At 32.7% G+C, this 21,287-nt stretch overlaps 1 protein-coding gene across 3 annotated transcripts in view; it reads right to left on the reverse strand.

Moving 5' to 3' along the window:
- The window catches only part of SNX13 (sorting nexin 13), a 131,978-nt gene that overhangs the window by 68,700 nt on the left and 41,991 nt on the right, over positions 1-21,287 (reverse strand). For 2 of the 3 annotated variants that reach the window (XM_010349340.3, XM_003938679.4), the window contains exons 2-5: positions 20,708-20,820; positions 17,345-17,447; positions 15,578-15,667; positions 14,089-14,210 (exon numbers count right to left, since the gene is read on the reverse strand). In XM_010349340.3, the coding sequence (XP_010347642.1) occupies positions 14,089-14,210; positions 15,578-15,667; positions 17,345-17,447; positions 20,708-20,820 (428 nt within the window). Of the gene's footprint in view, positions 1-5,005; positions 5,073-14,088; positions 14,211-15,577; positions 15,668-17,344; positions 17,448-20,707; positions 20,821-21,287 lie in introns of those variants that run through there. The other variant, XM_074379570.1, reaches the window with a different exon arrangement.

Genomic DNA, 21,287 nt, shown 5'->3' on the forward strand with positions numbered 1-21,287 from the left:
GTTCATTAAGTCTTCTAACAATATTACTTCAATTACTTTATGTGCCAAAGCTTAAAACTTCTATCAAAATCCTTAAACTAGAAAAAAGAATTAATTTTTTTACAGTTAAAGTTGGACTGACAACAGTGTATCATGTAATTTCTCAGTCCCAAAGTAAGGAATTCTGAAGAGTTTTGTTTGCTCTTAAAAGCGCATTTCAAACATTTCTTGGTTTCTTCTGAACTTTCTGAATTCTCCACATTCTTCTTTTTAGCTATACAACCCATGTTATGAACCTTCTGTTTGAATACACCAGCACTTAAAAACTTGGCCATGGCCAGCCACAGTGGTTCATGGCTGTAATGCCAACACTTTGGGAAGCTGATGCAAGAGGGTCACTTGAGTCCAGGAGTTCAAGAGCAGCCTAGGCCACATGGTAAATCCAGCTCTACAAGAGTTAGCCAGGCATGGTGGAATGCCTATAGTCCCAGCTACTACAGGCTGAGGTGGGAGAATCACCTGAGCCCAGGAGGTCAATGCTGCTGTGAGCTGTGGTCACACCACTGCACTTGAGCCTGGGTAACAGAGATATCTCAAAAAAATAAAAAATAAAAAATAAGAAAGAAAGAAAAAGCCTTTACCATTAGAAATAACTAGTAATATGGAAATGGTGTAAAGAATGCTGTAAAATATCACATATATAAAAGCCTTTAGAAAACTCATGAAAAAAGGTGATTACTAATTTTATGAAGTCACCTACTACTCTATCGCAAAAGCAACAGACCTCAAAATTTACCATTAATTCAGTATACCAGTAAAACAGATAAAAGCACAACAAGTAACCCAAAAACAATTTATATCTCTCCTTGGGTTGGGTGATTTTTTAAAATGTTGTTCTTTTTCATAAAATTGCACTAAAATTAACTCACCCTTTAGGAACATATCAAGTAGACAGAAAACAAAGAGTCTCTATTCAGGAAGATGCTGGGCAATGGAGGAACCAAAAAAGTACACCGTAATTCATTACGGTAATTACCCACACATACAATAAAGAAGCTAGTAAAGAAGCTGACTTAATTATTGTTACTTTTTGGGGGAAAAAAAATCTTAAAGAATCAGTTTGATATTGAAAAATGAATGGCTGCTTTCAAATAAAAACGTAAGTTATTAATACTAAGGCACAACTATGGTTCGTTGTACACATGGAACTAAAGAGAAAGCTATAAGCATGTGAACACAAAAACAAATTAACATAAAAGGTAACCCTAAGCTCAGTAATCTGAGGAAGAATTAATTAACATTATTTAGAATATAAGAGCCATGCATATAACTAAACTTGGTAACAATATTCAGGCTCAACATAAAACCTAAAATAAAAACTTAAACATAGCAATCTCCAGAATCTTTTTTATTTAAAAAAAAAAAATCACAATCTGTGTAAGCATCTTTCAAAAATCTTAACATGAATATTTATTCAAAATCATACATACTTGAAAGTTTATAAAATCAAAATTTACTTAGCATAGGCCATAGCTCATTTAATCCATAAAAGGTTCCTTCTGATAAATTTAGAAGAAAGCAGAATATATAATCTTTCAGGTTACATCTGTCCTGTTTCATGATACAATGCTATTTAATTTACTGAAATTTTCAAACAAAATAAAAATTATCAATTTAGAAGGCATTTTAAATTCATCTTGATTCACTATAGAGGACATAAGGACATTTTAAACAAATAAAATCATCAATGCAAATAAAATCAGGCAATGCAAAGACATACAAATTATTTTAAATTTGATGTACAGATTTCTATTTTCAATATAGAAATATGCTGAGGGTAAGAAAAATAGGGAAAAAAAGTACAGATACCCTATATCTCTTTCTGAGGTTATTTATTTTCCTTCTGCTTGACTTATTTTCACTGACTTGACACAAACTTAATATAAATCTCAACTCAAAAGAACTTTCTAGATTAGGAAGAACAACAATAGCACACTGCTTCCCATTTATAAATTAGAAGGATATATACTAACAATTTCTAGCAACATTTGTCTTAAAATTGGAAAATACTTTGATGACAGTCAAGTATTTTCTAAAATCATGACGTGATAAATATGTAATAAATGCAATGTGAAAATGAGTAAGAAATACTTTATTTACATAACAGCCATACTTCTACTGCACCTACTACATAGCTTTCTATTAGAGCTCTTAATAGCAACTATTCTAACAGTCGAAACTCTTTTTTCACTTTGCTTAACATATTCCCCCCATATGTAATTCTTAGTCTAGTAAAACAACTGGGCGATTACATAATGCATCTTATTACTGACACTTGAGTTTATTATTACTAATAAGCTGTAATTTCTTCAATTTAAGAATAAAAGGACATAATCCCTATATGGCCAAAAGAGTAAGTGACACTAACAACCCTAGCCTGAAAAAATTTACAGTAGGGACCTGAAGCTTATGCATCTTCATGGAATGGTTGCAAGAAAGAATTAAGAAGGTTAACTAGGAATGCAAAAAGTAATGAGATTTTAATTGAGAGCACAAAAGCAAAACAAAACAATAAAGTGTGTCTCTCTGAACATAAATTTTGCATGCCCTTATCTCTGTCTCTAATGCTACCATCCTATCCCTTGCCACCATCCTACTTACAGGTCTCCCATATCCAGTCATCTCCCCTGCATTCCAATTTCCATAAAGCAGTCAAATTTTTAAAATAGGATATATACAGCTCTAAAAACTCTGTAATAACACCCGATTATTATTAGGGCTAGGCACTAGTACCTTCTCTAAGATCTTCCATACCCAAGAGCCCTTGTGTATTTCCTCTTCATCACCATCTATTTCACCCTTTCCTTCCTCTTTATTACACATATCTACAGGCTTTCTTTTCAATATTTGCATTGTCAAATCCAAATATGTACCTTCTTACCTCAGTGTCTCTGGACAGACTATTACCTCTGTCAGATTTGCTCAGCACTGCCTGCTCTCCGCAAATTTCCCTTCTCCTTCCCCATTCATCTGACAATTCCCACTTATACATTACAGTTCATCTAAAATGTCAATTGAACATGCCAGCCTTCATTGACCCCTACTCTCTCCATTAGTCCTTCAGACTAGCTCCTTTCTCCAGTTACGCCTTCCAATAATACCAAACTTTTCACTTTTTATAGCTCTTACAACCTAGACTTAAATTCTTTGCTGATAGAAATCTTAAGAAGGCACAGATTGACTGTGTCTGTTTTCTTTTTTTTTTTTTTTTTTTTTTTTTTTTAATTAGAAACAGAGTCTCACTATGTTGTCCAGGCTGAAGCACCATGACTATTCACATATTCATAGTGCAGCCTCAAACTTGTGGGCTCCAGTGATCCTACCACAGCCTTCTGAGTATCTAGGAGTACAGGCACATATCACTGCACTCAATGAACTGTGTTTGTTTTATTAATAGTTGTGTCCCCTGTGGAAAAGTAATGTTTCGAACACTATTGCTGGCACTTGATACCTACTGATTTACTGATTCCTTTTTCAGGGTCAGAGCACTGTGCTTGAAGAATGGCAACATGAGGCACAAACAATAATTGCTTCCTTAGTCTTTAAAGACTTAAAATAGAATACGTACTGAGAAGCTCTTTTTGCCCCAGAGCTACTTAATGCCAATGCCTTAAAAAGGCAAGAAAAGTCCCAAATATGTGGCTGAGTTTGGGATTCTAAATTGCCTTGCTGTTCCATCTAGTCTAAGCAGTGTACCGCTCATCGTGAAAAACATAAAACACCACCAAAATCAAATATTTCTAGAAAAAGCATTGGACTGGCAAAGATGCCTTTGATTCAAGTAAAAGACTACTCCAAAAGATGTACCTTTTACTCAAATCAAAGGCATCTGTGTCAGTCTATGAAAATCACATCATTTCCCAAAGTTCATTTTTCTCTAACAACACTTATTACATCTTTGAGTCTATGATTACATTAGCTGCATAAAACCACACATACACACACAGGGACAGAGTGTATAAAAACTGGTAATTGGGCAGTAGGTAAATTTAAATATTTGATCAAAAGAGGGAGTCATGAATATATTTCATTTTAACTTAAATTATATAAATCATTCTGTGTAGGACTAAGACTTTTTCTTTGGTTAAAGTGCTGCGGAGTGGTATTAACATGCCTCGGGTCTTGAAAAAACTACAAACTGTTCCCACACTGCAAAACCTATGGTTTACAGTTTCTTTAAAATTGCATGGCAATATAAACATTTGTGAACAAATCTGCACGTGGAATCCTTGAAGACTTTCTCTCAAATTTCATGGTTGCCTTTTGCTCACTTAATTCAACTACAATCTTCAACCAGCTTTGAGTAATTCCAAAGCAAGTGACTCAGTTTTCTTAGAAACTACCTTGCCATATTTATATTTCTTCAATCTGAGTGTTAATTAAACCAACTGATTATATTTAAACCATATGATTATAATAAAAAGTATAACTGGGATATATAGGCTCATAAACAAATACAACTGCTTTTTCAACATGCTTAATTATCCGTCTCTTCTAAATCATCAATATTCAAGTCACATCACAGACTAATTGCAGCAGATTTTCTGGAGGTGGGATCCAGGCATCACACAATTGACTTCTGATAAGCATAACACTCAAAGGGTGGAAATAGAAGTGGATAGATGCAATAGAGCCTAGTCTTAATGCTAAGGTTAACAGTCAGTACAGCAAACAAAGGGAATAGAGAGCACTGGCTAACTAAAATCAGTTAAGAGAGCTTTCACTACAGTAGCACAGAATTGGTACCATTTCAAAATCAGCTTAAAATTTTGTTGAAGAGAACTACACACACAAAATCTATAGATAAAGTAGTATGCTGTAATTTAAAGAGGCTTCATTAAAGAGGCTACACTTAAATCTTGATGAAAAAGTAGTATTTATATGAGAGAAGAAAGAACACAGGCATGAGCAGAAGAGGGGAATGAGCATGATAAATATATATGCAAGGGTCATCTTGTAGACTTGCCTGACTAGAGGAGAGGGTGATCGTTTGGCAGTAAAGGCGATCCTCACATTCATGGCAGAATACTTTCCTGGAAAAGGTGCCTTATGTCAAAATGATAAAAGTAAAAGCTGCTTTTTCCCCAGAAACAATCCTATAATAAATGTTATACTCCTGAGGCCACATTAGAGATATGACTACTAAGACCTTATTTAAAACAGTAAGAATGGCAGAGTATTCTATATATTGCATAACGTGTGCGTATGTATACATATTAAAAACAGTAAGAATAGCCGAGTATACTATATACTGCATATAGTGTATGTATGCATATAGACACTATATATGTGTAAACATATATATATACACACACACACATACACACACAGAGGTCCACACAATCTTAGTATTTTAGAACTAAAAGGGATCTAAAGGGAAAAAGGTATATATATACACATACACACACACACACACACACACACACACACACACACACACAGAGACTTGGCTCATTTAAAGGTATGTTAGTAAGAGCAATATAATAACCAATCACATGAAATTATAATAATTTGTATTAATCTTCTACATAAGGTCTTTATCATCTATGTAAAGAAAAAATAGAAATTTTTGAAAAATCATTAAAATAGAATTCCTAGCTTTTCTGGGTAGATTTTTGACAAGCAACTTTGGGTAGATTTGGATAAAAGTTTTACTCCATTAGAGGGCCTTTTGATCAACTGACTCACATTTTTGGTTGAGAGACATCAACTGAGTGGTTGATGTCTTATCTGTGAAAGAAAAAAATTCCTTCTCCTTTGATCCTTTCAATCAAATACTAACTTCCGCTCTTAATTCCCTATTACAAAGGATATACTCTTTACTCTAAATACATAATCTTTTACTTGTTTCCATTCTTCAGAGTCCTTAAAGAAATACTTTGTTAACAGTGTCAAAATCTCAGCCTAAAACTGAATTTGAGCAAAACTGTAAAGGCACATAATTGTAAGCTTCATTTTAAATCCACTAAATCAATCCCCCCTCCCACATCAATGCAGTCATAAACACTACATGTTACCATAACCATCTCTCTAGAGCCCCCTTTTATCATCCACTATAAGGATTTAGTCGTCAATATTGATTAAAATAATGAAATTAATTTGACCTTCTTCAGAAACATTTCTGAACTTATATTAAACGTATGATTAATCCCTATCATAGTCCTCAAAAAGATATGGGTAATTTCTTCAGAGGAGCTAAATTAGCAACCACACAAGGAAATAAGAGTCATTAATTCATGTTTACAAATCTGCCTCTGTCCCATTCACGTAGCTTTATCCTCTCCAACTGTGAGCTGGAGTAGGCAAACAATTGTGCATATCTCTTCCTATTTCCATGTTCAGTGACTTCATGCTGATAGCTTAAAACTGACTGTGGTAGGAGAACATACACCTCAGAAAACTTGAAAAATATCAAACTTATAACACCGAAAATTTATTCTTTTCAGCATTCTATAAAGAATAGCAATAGTTTTGCTGCAGAAAAATTTTTTATTTCATTGATACAAGGGTTTTAATCATTAAGAAAAGCTTAGTAAATGTATTTTATGTTTGGAAACAAGCATTATTTCTGATCATATAGAAATACGTTAAAAGGTTTAAATAAATATTATCATACTATAAGTCCCCTACTAGTAAAACTATAGAGCAGATAAGTACTTTAATCCCAAAGCAAATTATTTCTAATTAGCAATCCTACATACTTAAAAAAAAATAACTCCCCAAATGATATTCAAAATGTGGAGTGTGGTGTTAGCGTGTGCTTTAGGAGGGGATGTGATTGAAAAGAAATCAAGATTAGTGACAACCTGACCAGAGAATCTTAGTATTTTAGAACGGAAAGGGATCTCAAATCATTACCACAATTCCCTGTAATTTCAGAGCCAGAATTTAAATTAGATATTCTAGGAGACACAGTGAGACCAAGGTTTTGTTAAACAAATGAGTTCTTAACTTTGAGTTCAGTGTTCTTTCTACTCTGCCTTAACAAGAAAACAAAACATCTGATCCACAGAAGTGATAAGCAAATTGGTGGAAGCGGACTTAGGATTGCAGTTTTATATGACTGTATTAAAGGAAATGGTATTTAGTGAGCTGTATCACTGCTTAAGAAGTCCAGTTCTATAACCTATGTTTCAATGCGTCAAAGAGATTCAAATATCCGAATGTTCTGAAAGACTCAAATCTCAGAAAATAACAAAAATTTAGACAGAAGAACACATATAAAGTATAGTTATCACTTCAGGAGTATAAAAAAACAAGACATGAACACCTTAGTTAAGATAAGATAAAGGAAAAAAAAATAACATGGGGCTAACTGCACATCTTCTTAAGTATAATGTTAGATAATGTATAGAAAATTAAAATCATGAGGTTAACTATTTTAGTAAACAGGAGCATTAATAAAATTACTAAAACTAAGATCTAAATCCTGAATCAGAAGATCTGCACATTTCTTCTATATAGAAATGTCTATTCAAATTCTTTCCCCATTTATTAATTAGGTTACTTGTTATTTTATTACTGTGCTGCTGCTTGTTGTTTTTATAAATAGTTTTACTAGACAGTTATGCTCATTTATTTGCATTTTGTCCATAGCTGCTTTTGTGCTACAATGGCAGAGTTGACTACTTGTGACAAAAATGATATGGCCTACAAATCCTAAAATTGTTGCTATTTGGCTCTTTAGAGAAAAAGTTTACTGACACCTGAAATAGACCCTTTTATAGCCATTAAAATATATTTTAAAAGTTACAAATATATAGAAAACATATTAGAATCAAAACTGTACAAAGTAGCATATGCTATATGATGTTAGCTATATAAAAATTGTGACTATGTATGCACAGTGAAGACATGAAAAGGAAATGCACTAAAACATTAACAGTGATCTTTGGATTGTGGGTCTATCACTAATTCAGAAAATATAGCTAATTCAGAAAATCCAAAGAACAAAATTATGTTTTACAAAATCATGTATTGCTTTACAGTCAGAGACCAAAACATTTCGTTGTCAGTAATACAGATACCTAGGATGACTTTTTAGAAAATTAATTTACTTGCTGTTTTTCTTTTCTATTCTTTGTATTCTTACGAACGAAAATGTAAGAATTGTTTTTTCAACTATAGATAACAATTTTGTATAGGCAGCCACTATCTGAAAACAAATGCTTACTATCATGGTTTGTATAACCAACAAACTGTTAACAGAGTTCCCACGTGTGACTTTCATGTTAATTTTTTCTACACATTTTAATACTCTCCAATTGGGTCTATGAACATTTTATTTTTCATAGACACTGGGAAAAGGTATCACTGAAAACAAACTATCTATCTAAAGAACAAATCACATATCTATAGAAAATATACAAATGACCAATAAGCACATAAAAAGATGCTCAATAGCCGGGCGCGGTGGCTCAAGCCTGTAATCCCAGCACTATGGGAGGCCGAGGTGGGTGGATCACGAGGTCAAGAGATCGAGACCATTCTGGTCAACGTGGTGAAACCCCATCTCTACTAAAAATACAAAAAATTAGCTGGGCATGGTGGCGCGTGCCTGTAATCCCAGCTACTCAGGAGGCTGAGGCAGGAGAATTGCCTGAACCCAGGAGGCGGAGGTTGCGGTGAGCCGAGATTGCGCCATTGCACTCCAGCCTGGGTAACAAGAGCGAAACTCCGTCTCAAAAAAAAAAAAAAAAAAGATGCTCAATATCATTAGCTATCAGGGAAATGCAGATTAAAACTATAATGAAATACTACTTCACACTATGACGAAAATGATAATAAAATACTACTTCACACTCACTATGATGGCAACAATCAAAAAGACAGACAATGATAACTTAAGTGTTGGTCAAAGAGAAGCCTTCATATACTGCTGGTAGAACTGTAACAAAGTACAGTCACTTTGAAAAAGTTTGCAGTTCCTCGAAAGACTGAACATCATACAATCCAGAAATTATATTCCTAGGTATATACCCAAGAGAAATGAAAGCATCTGTCCCTCAAAAACTTGTACATGAATATTCACAGTAGCATTACTCATATGATTCAAAGAGTAGAAACAACCTAAATGCCCATTTACTGACAAAAAACAGATGTCGTATGTGTTCAATGGTTATTACTCAGCAATAAAAAAGAGATATATGCCACAACATGAATGAATCTTGAAAACATAATGCTAAGTAAAAGAAACAGGCACAAAAGACCATGTATATTATTTCATTCATATAAAATGCTCAGAATAGGCAAATACACAGAGACAAATAAAGATTAGTGGTTACCTAGAGCTAGAAGCTTGAGAGAATGCAGAAGTGACTGATAGTGGATTTAAGGTTTCTTTGTGAAGTCATTAAAAATGTTCTTAAATTGATTGTGACAAAAGCTGTACAACTCTTTACTGAAGCTACTGACTTTAAGTGAATAAACTGTACAGTTTGTGAATTATGTGAATAATAATGAACTATTACCCCTGGTCTATTCTATAGTTTACAAAAACATTAGGCCGGGCTGAGTGGCTCACTCCTGTAACCCCAGCACTTTGGGAGGCTGAGGCGGGTGGACTGCCTGAGCTCAGGAGTTCAAGACCAGTCTGGGCAACACAGTAAAACCTCGTCTCTACTAAAATGCAAAAAATTAGCCAGGTGTGGCACTGTGTGTCTGTAATTCCAGCTACTCTGGAGGCTGAGAAAGAAGAATAGCTGGAACCCGGGAGGCGGAGGCTACGGTGAACCAAGATCACACCACTGCACTCCAGCCTGGATGACAGGTGAGATTCCATCTCAAAAAAATAATAATAATAATAACTATTTCCTCTTCTTTTAAATATTTACAAAAAAATTCTAATTTTAAATTAGTTTCTAATTGTTTTTGCTGTACTATAATAAATACAATACCTGAGTACTGTCAGTTTTGACCCAATTTTTAAATGGCAAAGAATATAAAATGGTAAAACAAAAAAAAAGGATAAAACTTTGTTGCACATGTCCACTCTTTGAATTTTGTTTACCTTTTTGCAAGTATAGGGATATACCATTTATTTTCATTATTTCTACGGCAAAAAGTAGTAAGAAAATTGGTAAAACTTCAAGAATATATTCCCTGTCATTCCCTGTGATATTATATCATTAGTATCACAGCCAGCAAATCCTGAAACCTATGTAGCTATACCTCCTCCCTCCATGGAAAGATCCTTCAGGAAGGAACACAGTGGCATTAAAATATATCTACTTTCTCCTAATCTTGGGGTTAAGATGAATAAACATGGAGGGATTTACACCCACATTTCACTTTCAAGGTCAACAAGGTTGCTTGTCATACTTTCTGCTACACTATCCTTATCTTCTTTCTTAGAAGCTTGCTCATCCTGTTCTTGTTTCCTAAAATGTCGTTCCTCTCTATCTATCCAATAACCCATTCCTGAAAACCAGTTTTGGTCTCAATCCACTGAGGTCTTCATCAGCTACTGTGGTTCACTCTGTCTCTACATGACAAATTGCTCTCAATATCACAGAAATGATCGTTTTATTTCTCTATCTTTCATGTGCCTTAATTTTGTCCTCCCACCCGACAGCTCTACAAAAAAAAAAAAAAAAAAAAAAACCTAAGACAGAGTCAACATGGTGAAACCCCGTCTGTACTAAAAATACAAAAAATTAGCTGGGCATGGTGGCGCGTGCCTGTAATCCCAGCTACTCAGAAGGCTGAGGCAGGAGAATTGCCTGAACCCAGGAGGTGGAGGTTGTGGTGAGCCGAGATCGCGCCATTGCACTCCAGCCTGGATAGCAAGAGCGAAACTCCGTCTCAAAAAAAAAAAAAAAAAAAAAAAAAAAAAAATTCTTTTAGATACACTACAACTTAACTGTAGAGATAGAATTATAATATAGATTTTCTGACACAGACCAAGGCTGTCTGTCTTACACTGTAATATCTTATTTAAAGGGGGAATAAAAATACATGGGTTATCCAGGATTCATCCCCTAAGGCTCCTATCTAATCCACACCCAAATTACACAGAGAAGAACACAAGGGTGATGAAGGAAAGTTTCATTCCCAAACTGGTACTGGAAAAACAGGTACTAATGCTAAATAAAATGTTATCATTACGAAGTACTCTCACACATGTGATATCATGTAATCCTAACAACCACCTGATAAAGAGATACAAGTTATCATCATCTCCAGACAAAAAATGTATGTGTTTTGTCCACTAAAGTCCAAGAGCTTAGTAATTTATAGAGCTAAGCTCAAATCCACAACTTCAAACTCAAAACACAGATTATTTTCTTCCCCTCTTTATCCAAAATTAAGCACTTCATTTTACAGTGACGTTCTGTAATTAGCTCTCAAAGTTGATGAATAAATACAAACACTGTAAATCATGAGTTCTAAATGTTTTCTGAGTTCATAGGCAGACCCCTTAAAAAATCAAATCTATGAAACCACTGAATAGGCTAAAACAAAACAAAACAAAACAAAACAAAAACCCACAGTTTTTTTCAGGCTTGTGGGCCCCTGTTAAGAGCCCTATAAAGGACTGTAAGTTAAAGAACAGAGGTCCTTATCAAATCTATGAAACCACTGGATAGACTGAAAAAAAACACACACACAGTTTTTTTCAGGCTTGTAGGCCCCTGTTAAGAGCCGTATAAAGGACTGGAAGTTAAAGAACAGGTTATTTATGCTCCTATCATATGCTTCACATTACACAGCAGAGAGCACAGAATAAAGATTTCTAAAGTAAATGAATGACTGTAAAGACCTAATTTTCTTGATATTGGCACTGAAAGTCATGAAGCCTCTAGTAAGTCGTATATTTTTAAAGTAATAGAAAAAGCGAATGTAGGGAAGTCATTAACAGAGAAGGAACAAACCAAAATTAATGAGTTACACTGCATGCTAAGAACTTTATTTGATACCATTTTTCAGCTTCAAAGAAGCCTCTAAAGTAGTTATTATCTGTATTCTTTTAGTTTGCCAGAAACTTAAGGTAAATGGCCAAGCAAGGATATAAATTTAAATCAGTCTAGGATGGAAAACACCTGCTTTTTCATTAAGCTTGATAGCACTGAAGGTTTTCAAAAGAAAAAAAAACTTAAGATATTAAGTGAAAAGAAAGGTGACTATGGAATCAAAAACAGAGAAAGTATTGCAATAACAGTAAAGAATAACAGGAAACTAAGATAAATAACCTAGATTATAAAATATTTAATTGGGTGGGAGAAAAAAACAAACTTAAGAACAATTCAATTCTAATTCAAACTAACTCACCGGATAACATTAGACTAACCGCTTTACCTTTCTGGGACTTAGCTACCTCATCAGTAAAATTATGGGCGTTGGGTGGCATAAAATCCTAAATTTCTAAATTCCTTCACAAGTTTCAAAACACTGTCACAGTTATTTCATTTCACTACACTGAGCAAAAACTGTGTTTTATTTACTGACGTATCCCCAGCACCTAGGTGTTACAAAGTATGCCCAAAATGTTAATTGAGTAAGATGAATTTTGATCCAGACAATTATCCTGAGAGGAACACAGAACAGGGCAGGATTATTACACTTAATTTATGTATGAGAAAAACCAAGGTTCAAAGTGTAAAGACACTTGCTCACAGTCCCATAGCTAGAGGTGGAGCTAGAATGTGAACTCAAATTTTCAATTTGGGGAACTAGTTCAAATCTCTTTCCAGGTCTACATGTGTTACACATTTTTATACACTTTTAAATACTCAGGACACAATAATAATTAACTCTTCTTATTCTTACCCTTTCAAAGAAAAAAGTCATCAGGATAGTGTTACTACAGAAATTAATAAATAAATATTTAGAAGAGTTATCTGAAAGAATATCTAACAACAATATTGCATATGATATGAGATTAAATCCAAGCTCTGATTTTCTTTGATTATACCAATTACATTTTCTTACTTTCTGTGTTCCACAGTGAGTCTACATCTATAATTCTGGCTGGCAACTTTGTAAACACTTGCTCCTAATCATGACGGAGGAGGAATACAAATCTATCTCTATAACTATTACTGTTCAAACCATAAACCTTATGGCAGGCTCCCAATAAGGTTGGGAAATACATCCCATTGCCCTTCCTCTAGAGTAAAGAGCCCGAAAGGCAGCCTGAGCTGGAAATACCTAGCAGGGCAGTCTTTGTGTGTGATGGTAGCAAAGTATTTTAATGGAAAAAAAAAAAAAGTAAACAAACTCATCCAAACAAAAAACCTTTCTTTCAATAATAAATAATTGCTAGAACATAAGCATTCCCTTTCATATAATGTGGCCCATTAAAAGGCTTTCAAAAAGTTAGACATCGATGATGGAAAAAAAAAAATCCTTCAAAAATAAAAATGAAAGTAAAGATAATTTAGACATATGTGAAATAGCCTCCCATTAAAAAAAAAAAAAAAAATCCTAGTAGTTTGAGTACAAGAATAGAGGCCAAAATACTTTTGTCATACAGGAAGCAGTATATAGCTGGTTTGTAAAGTAAGAATTTCAGTTTATCTGACAGGAGAAGTTTCTTAAACTCACCAAAATATACTTCTTTTCTGAAAAATACAAATTTGAATATTCTCCACTGACTTATGTTTCTTCAGTCCATTCTCCTCCAAGAGGACTTCCAATAGGTATATGCCATGATTAGGAGAAGAGTGAAGGCAAAAAGCAACTATAGTGCAACTAACCTATTTTCATAGCACTCACATAAAACAGAGGTTCTAGGTAAGAGTGGGGAATAGTATCAATAAGTGGGGTAACAGATTTGAAAAGTCACCTGACTTGGACCCTAAAAAAAAAAATTACCACACAGACTCAGCAGGGCTTACTCAAGATAAACATTCTGTAAAAACCTCAAATCCGGGGTTATTTAAAGGTTTTAAAGGCTACAGTTCTAAAATCTTAGAGTTATCCCACAATAATAATCTGCTGTCCTACTTACCTTTCAATAAACAATTCCTCCCCTTGAAAGTTATTTTCCTTACTGGTTCAAACTATACATCTAAATTTTTCTGCATAAATACAATGCAGTGTCCTTACCTAGTAGCAAACTGAATTAGTGCATTTTGAAGAGTCTGCCTAATTTCAAGAAGAAAAGATTCATCATCGCTTAGTGTATAATACCAATACTGGACATAATCCCTCAAGGAAAACTGGATAACCTGTAACAAAAATATTGGGGGAAAAAATTACAACTTTTTAAGATTTAAAAAGATACAGATAAGATTTTAAAAGTATGCTGTATCTGCCAATTTATATTTATTCTCTACATATTAATTTATGGTGGTAAATGCCTGCCTTCATTACAAAAGCATCGACATGCTAAAAACCATTTGAAACATTTTTAAATTATCCTGGTATCGCAACTTACCTACTGCTTAGATGAAAAAAAAAAAAATTAGGTCGGGCGTGGTGGCTCACGCTTATAATTCCAGCAATTTAGGAGGCTGAGGCGGGTGGATCATGAGGTCAAGATACCAAGACCATCCTGGCCAAAATGGTGAAACCCCATCTCTAATAAAAATAAAGAAATTAACCAGGCATGGTGGTATGCACCTGTAGTCCCAGCTCATCGGGAGGCTGAAGCAGGAAAATTACTTGAACCTGGGAGGCAGAGGTTGCAGTGAGCCGAGATCATGCCACTACACTCCAGCCTGGTGAGAGGGTGAGACTCCTTATCAAAAAGAAAAAGAATTAAAACACTATCTATGGCCAAGGCCCCCATAAATCCAGATAAAGACAGAGTTTGCAGAAATAAACTTTCCACGCTATAATCTAATAAATAAATCAATCAGTTTAATGAAATGAGATTTAAAATAATAAAGAATATAATTCCAAAAAAACCCCATTTTTTTAAAGATTATATCAGATCCATTGAAGTCTAATTATAAAAATGATACAGGAGTTCACTTAATTTTACTAATACCTCTGATACTGCCAACAGTATTTAGACAATAAATAGTAAATATACAACCTCAATGCCTAATTTTTACAAACCAGATAAACTAAATATTAGTAATAAATTTTAAATTCTAAAGTACAGATTTTTATAATAATCATCTAATCAAACAAACATCAGTGAAAAATATTTCAGGGGGCATAGTTGCTTACTTATCTCTAATTTTTAAATGTTTTTGGATCCAATATTTCATTTTCATTTTTAAATTTTCATTTAAAAGTTAATAAAACCAGTAGGAAAAAAGCAGTCTAATTTACCACATCACTAAGTTTACTGATCAACAAAAGAGTAACACTTTTAACTGTAAAATTTTAAGAAACACTATCAAACGTCAGTAAAAAAACATTTTTTCTAAATGCAAATTCAATCAAAAGGCTTTTATATAAAGTAAACCACCTCATTAAAAGTGAGTTAATAAATAAGGAAGCATCTTCACATATAAAATTTGAGGATAACATTATGAAATTCCAGGATATTATTTAAAAAGCAAAAAGTGTTTCTTGATATCTTCAAGAGAAATACACCTAGCACACAACCTATGAAATTCAAATATCACAAGCTGAAACTCACTTGCTGGAGAGGTTCATCAATTATATTGGCACCAGTCAATCTTCTATCAATCTTAATAGTCCTGGCTTCCCGTTTCATTTCTTCTAAGCACTTAAAGAAAATCATAACATCTTACTGAGTAGTTTTTTAATCTAAAATCTCACTAGTTTAATTCCAATTGAATACTCAATGTAATATCCCTTCATCATCCTCAGGTCAATAACCTTATTTGAGGTGCTAGTATAAGCCAAACACTAATTATCAAGGTAACAAAACTAGATACTCCCCAAAAACCATTATCTTCAAAAATTCAATTAAATCAGCAAACATTATTTAGAATGTGGGAAAACTGCAAATGTATAGTTATGCTGCTGCCATATTTCAACATAACATTACAACCACAAAATTAAGTGTTTCATGTGAGTCAAACTGTCTTTATTGGACACTCTCCCTCTTTCCCCTACCATTTCTCAGTCCAAAACAGTATATCAGCTGCAAATAATTATATTTTAAAACTGATTTTACTTAGGAATACTTTTTGGCAACTTAAGAAAATTTCTCTACTTTTTAGTGTTCAGAAAGATCAGCGGCCTGAAAATCAGGTAAAAGGTAGTGAGAGACTCTTTAAAAAAAAAAAAACATAAATATATATAAATATAGAGATATAGACATAGATATCTACATTAAAAACACATGCTTCAAGTTATAATATGAAATCAATAATTTTTTTATAAAACATACTTATAAATCGTATTTTAGAAATAAAAATGAAATCCAGTTTTTATACCATCTATTCAAAAATGGATTATAGAAGACCTAACTAGTCTTGAATATAATTTATTACTATTAATGATCTTAATTCTTAAACTATATCCTATCCTCAGTATATACTATTCAAATGAATGTACACTATAAATAGCTAAGAAACGGTTCAAAAAAGAAAATGTTAATTTCCTAACACCTGTAAGCAAAGTAAAAAAATATGTATTAATGTGAGTCCTAAAGGAGAGAAAAGTTTCAGATTATAAATGTTTAAATATTAAAAATCAGTTTATTAATATAAAAGTCAGTAGAATAGAGTGAAATTCTTTTATTAAAAGTAATGTAAAATCATATTGGACATTATCCTCTACATCTCCTGCATCTTAGCATAAACACACAAGTTAGTAACTGTAAAGAAAGCTGTTACTAGCATCAACTCTAAGCCATTTGCCTGTCTTAATACAAAATAAGGCCGCCCCAATCACACAAGAATTGAAGGTACTACAAATCTGAAGCCTATACAAATCCAATTTTATTTATAGAGTATGATCCTAAAAAAATAAGAGCATAGCACCAATGAAGATGATAAATATTAGGCCTGAATTATTAAATTTATAGATGCTGCATAATCTAATTATAAGCTATATTCTTCAAAGTGATGAAAAGTATCCATTTTTTCCCTCTGGTAACTCTGCAATTTATTTCATTCAAACCAAAATATTCACTGACATTCTTACAAATCATATGCATGATGCTTTGAAATTCTATGATAAGACAGCAGGAAAAATACCCAAAATAAACTAACCAATTTATTTTTCTCAAGTTTGTATTTCCACTTTTTAAATCTAACACTAAGGAAATGTTTAAGACAGCCTTTAAAAATATATTTCCTAAGTATAATTAGACAATCTCCCATTAATTTCCTGTGAGCATTAGTGAATTATAGGAAAATTTGTCAAGCTATGTACTCTATTGTCATTGCAAAGAACTGGACTTTGAGGTTTCATATTCCCTTAAACTATTTACCTTAGGAACCCCAGTTGATGTTGGAGGAAGAAATGAGTGTTCACACTGTTCTAGGTACTTCTCTGAGTTTGTTTTTCCAAACAGGAGAGTAACCACTAAACCCCTAGGAAGAAAAATTTATCACAAATATAAAAACAAAATTTTCCTATAATTTAATCAATCTACTACAAAGAATACTTTTCAGAGTTCACAGATGGCTTGTCATTCACTAAAAAGTCGACTTTGGTAAAGCAAGAAATTGACAGATTTTATTAGTTTCTGAAGTTTAAAACAACTATAAACATTTTGTGAATTACACAATAATAACTTTTAAAGTTTTAATCCAATATATTTCCTACAGAATCTTAAGTGACATTTTCAAACTGAAGAAAAATCAGCCCTCATTAAACAAGTAGGCTAGCTAATAACCATGGATAAAGACAAATGAGAACTAAATATGTAGCTAAATGACCAAATTCTATAGTTCTGTTAACCAATTAACATGAGGTATTATATTTCGATAACTTGCCAGTATGAATATAGAATAAATAAAGGCCACTCAGGGAAAAAATAATCCAATCTATGATTTGTTTAAAATAAGGCTGGAATTAGGAAAATATAAATGGATCCCAAAAAGGTTAATTATTTTTTAAAATAATTACAAGACACAGGAAGATACATGGTGATGTAGAACTATTTCACTCTAACTATTAACTAAATATTATCAGTATCTCATAATTTAAAATTTACCAATAAAGCAAAGTGCTGGAAATCCATCAAAAAATTTTAATCTTATAGTAATCTTATAATGATTCAAAGACTGTAATGACAGGAAGGGAACAGTAAAAAATTACATACTGTCAGTCTCAACTACTGAAAGGAAGATTCCCTATGTCCTCCCTTTTTTGTGGCTACCTGCCCTCTCACTAGTCTTCAGTACAAGTATCACAAAGTAGGGGTTGAGGGTAGAGAATATAAATAAAGTCAAATCAGTTTATGTCATTAATTCTGCTTTTGTGGTTTTTTGTAAAAGACTGGTCTCAGAATTACTGCTAAATTTCATCTATCTGTGTTAAAGCTGATATTAAGATTCAAGTTGGCTTGATATTTCAGTTTTGCCTGGTTATTAAGCATATTTACAGACACAATAAAATATTTACATTAACATTGTGTTATTAAAAACATTATCAAGAAACAGACTAAGACATTAACTTTTGCCCACAAGTGTGTAACGACAGGAAGGCAAGATAAAGAGCCGTCTGATTTTAAAGAAATCTAAATAGTAGTTTCAGCTGCAAAGTTTAAGTAACAATTTAAATTTCAGTAGAGTACAATAAATAATTATATAACCCAACTAATATAACAGAACGCCACAAAATAACCATAATACAGTACTGAAAGTATCCTACAACAATGACAAATCCCCATGTGTTTTTTTTTTCCAAAAGCATTCTTTATATTAAAAAAAGAATGGGTGTTAACCTTGACTGTAAGCAAAACATATACATCATCAACAATTTAAAGAGTAAACTGCAGAACTTAAAAACTTAACTTTTATTAGCAAAGAGAGACAGAGAGAGAGAGAGAGAGAGAGAGGGTTCCACAGACCCTACTATGTGACTCAATACTGCCTAAAGATTGTTTTAGTACAAACTGTCCTCTAGTATCCCACCTTACCTCCAAATTCTTACAAAATTTTGTAAGCATCCGAAAGATTTTTTTGAAATTATTCCTTGATAAATTATGACATTCGAAAAAGGAGTAACAAAGGTTCTCATGACTTTAAAAATGAATAAACTTTGTGCAGAATCTGGTGGTGGTGGTTTTTTTTCTAAGATATAAAAATTTTAAAAATGAATACATTGATCACTCCTCTTTTTCCCAAATCTTATTTGGAGCAATTGAGTTAAAAAGGAATAATTCTTCACTTATCCACCTTCCAAGAGCTCCTACCTTACCCTGCAAAGCTGCAATATTCTCCCTTTAAAGTATTAGGGAATACTGTGAAATCCTTTTCCTTCACTCTTACAAGGGCTAATTCAATTCATAAAATTAGAAGAAATTTTTACCTTTCAAAAAAAAAAAAGTCAAGACTAATAATTTCCTTTCCAATCAATAAATGTAGCCTTGACTCTGAGAGGGAGAGGTACAACCATGTCACTATTTAGCCATGCTGTGGCCTTAACAGCAACTGAGGAGTGTAATTTAGAAACCCATTTGGCTGCAGATCTGTATTATCTTCAATCATCTTTATCACCAATAAAGACACTCTGAATTCTTTGGCTGATGTAAGTTTAAATGTTTCAGTACACACTATCATATCTCGGCCATTAATATGAAAATACTAAATCTAACACAAAATATAGTTTTATGGAGAGCCCTTGATGTAGCTGCTCATTTATTCTCACTTATTCAAATGTATGCTCCCTAAAGAAAGACTATACATGTCTATCAAATCTGTACCCCCAAAAAAAGCGATAGATATATTTAGAAACTACTCCTTCAGTGTCTTACAGTTTCTCAAGCTACTGTTTATATATGCTATTCAATTTAGCTAAATACTCTAAACCTATAGGCTCAAACAACTCCTCCAAATATCTGGGGTCTCAAAAGATTGTTCAGAAAGAAATCAGTGTTCATTCCACAACTAATTACACAAATACATCGTATAAACATACATACACACACATTAACAACAAAATACTCATTTCAGCTAAGTTACCTGGTGACAGTGTCTAAATAGCAAACATCCCTGGTCTATACATTTTCTAATATTTCTTTGTAATTCATGTCTGACACCAAATGTTCTGCATACAAAGCTACAATAAATTATGACTGAAACCTCTCTTGTACAGATTTATCAACTTAAGGGAAAATATAAACATAAACCAAATAACTATAACGAGAAAACCACAAAACCAGGTATTTAAATTTTCTAGACCAAAATGACAACATTCATTAAAGGAAAAGATTAACATTACTGTTTGAAGTCCAATCAATGAAACAATTTCTATAAAGTAAAACTCATGTGTAGTCTCAATTTAACTTACTTAACATAATGCAAAAAAAATTTCAACTTTAAAGGAGAAATAACACCAAAAAAATTTTTTAAATCTTTAAAACTACATATTACCACCAAAAACATAGTTCGTATCTTTAGAAATGGACATTTTATTATTGAAGGACTACCCGTATTTCTGATACAAATAATGATAATCATTGTTTTTATTTGTACAGGTATCTTCATTTTTTTAACTTCAGGAAAAGCAATTTATTAAAAATGGCATTCACAAACAAATCTTACTCTCGTTTCTCACAGTCACTGATTTCCATTTGAACAAGATATGACACACAAATTGTAAAATTATAATTGAGTATACTTACCCACCCACAAAGCAGAGGATATAAAATGTCAAATAAAATATTACAAAGGGTCCAAAGGTTATTAGAAACAGGACAATGCCAAGGCTTCCCCATCCCCATATGGATAGACTGGCCTGAAATAAAGCAAAAAACGTTAAGTAAATAAGTAAATAGTTCTCCATATGAATTAGAAAAGAACCAACAAAATTTCGACATAGTTTTAAGTTTCTTCTTGTAAACATTTAAGGTATTATTTCAGTAACTTTTGAAAATGTGAAGTGTACATTTGAAAATTTATTTCCAAAAAACAATATACAAAATCTATATACAGACAGATTTATAGAGCATCTACAATTAATTTTTTAAAATGCTAGTGATAATGCAAAGGTATAGGACAAAAATAGCTACACAAACTGTTAAATGAAATTCTGGCATGAGAAATACAACAAAGTACATATAAAAAAAATTTTTATAATTATATTTACAAACATATAAATAAAGGATAAGTAGGCTACAAAGTTATACTTATTTAGAATATTTCAACTTGAAACTAAGTCCCAATACTACAGAATAAGCAGACACTTTTTCAGAAATTCAAATT

The sequence above is a fragment of the Saimiri boliviensis genome, chromosome 10 (genome assembly GCF_048565385.1).
Source record: "Saimiri boliviensis isolate mSaiBol1 chromosome 10, mSaiBol1.pri, whole genome shotgun sequence".
NCBI classification, from domain to species: Eukaryota; Metazoa; Chordata; class Mammalia; order Primates; family Cebidae; genus Saimiri; species Saimiri boliviensis.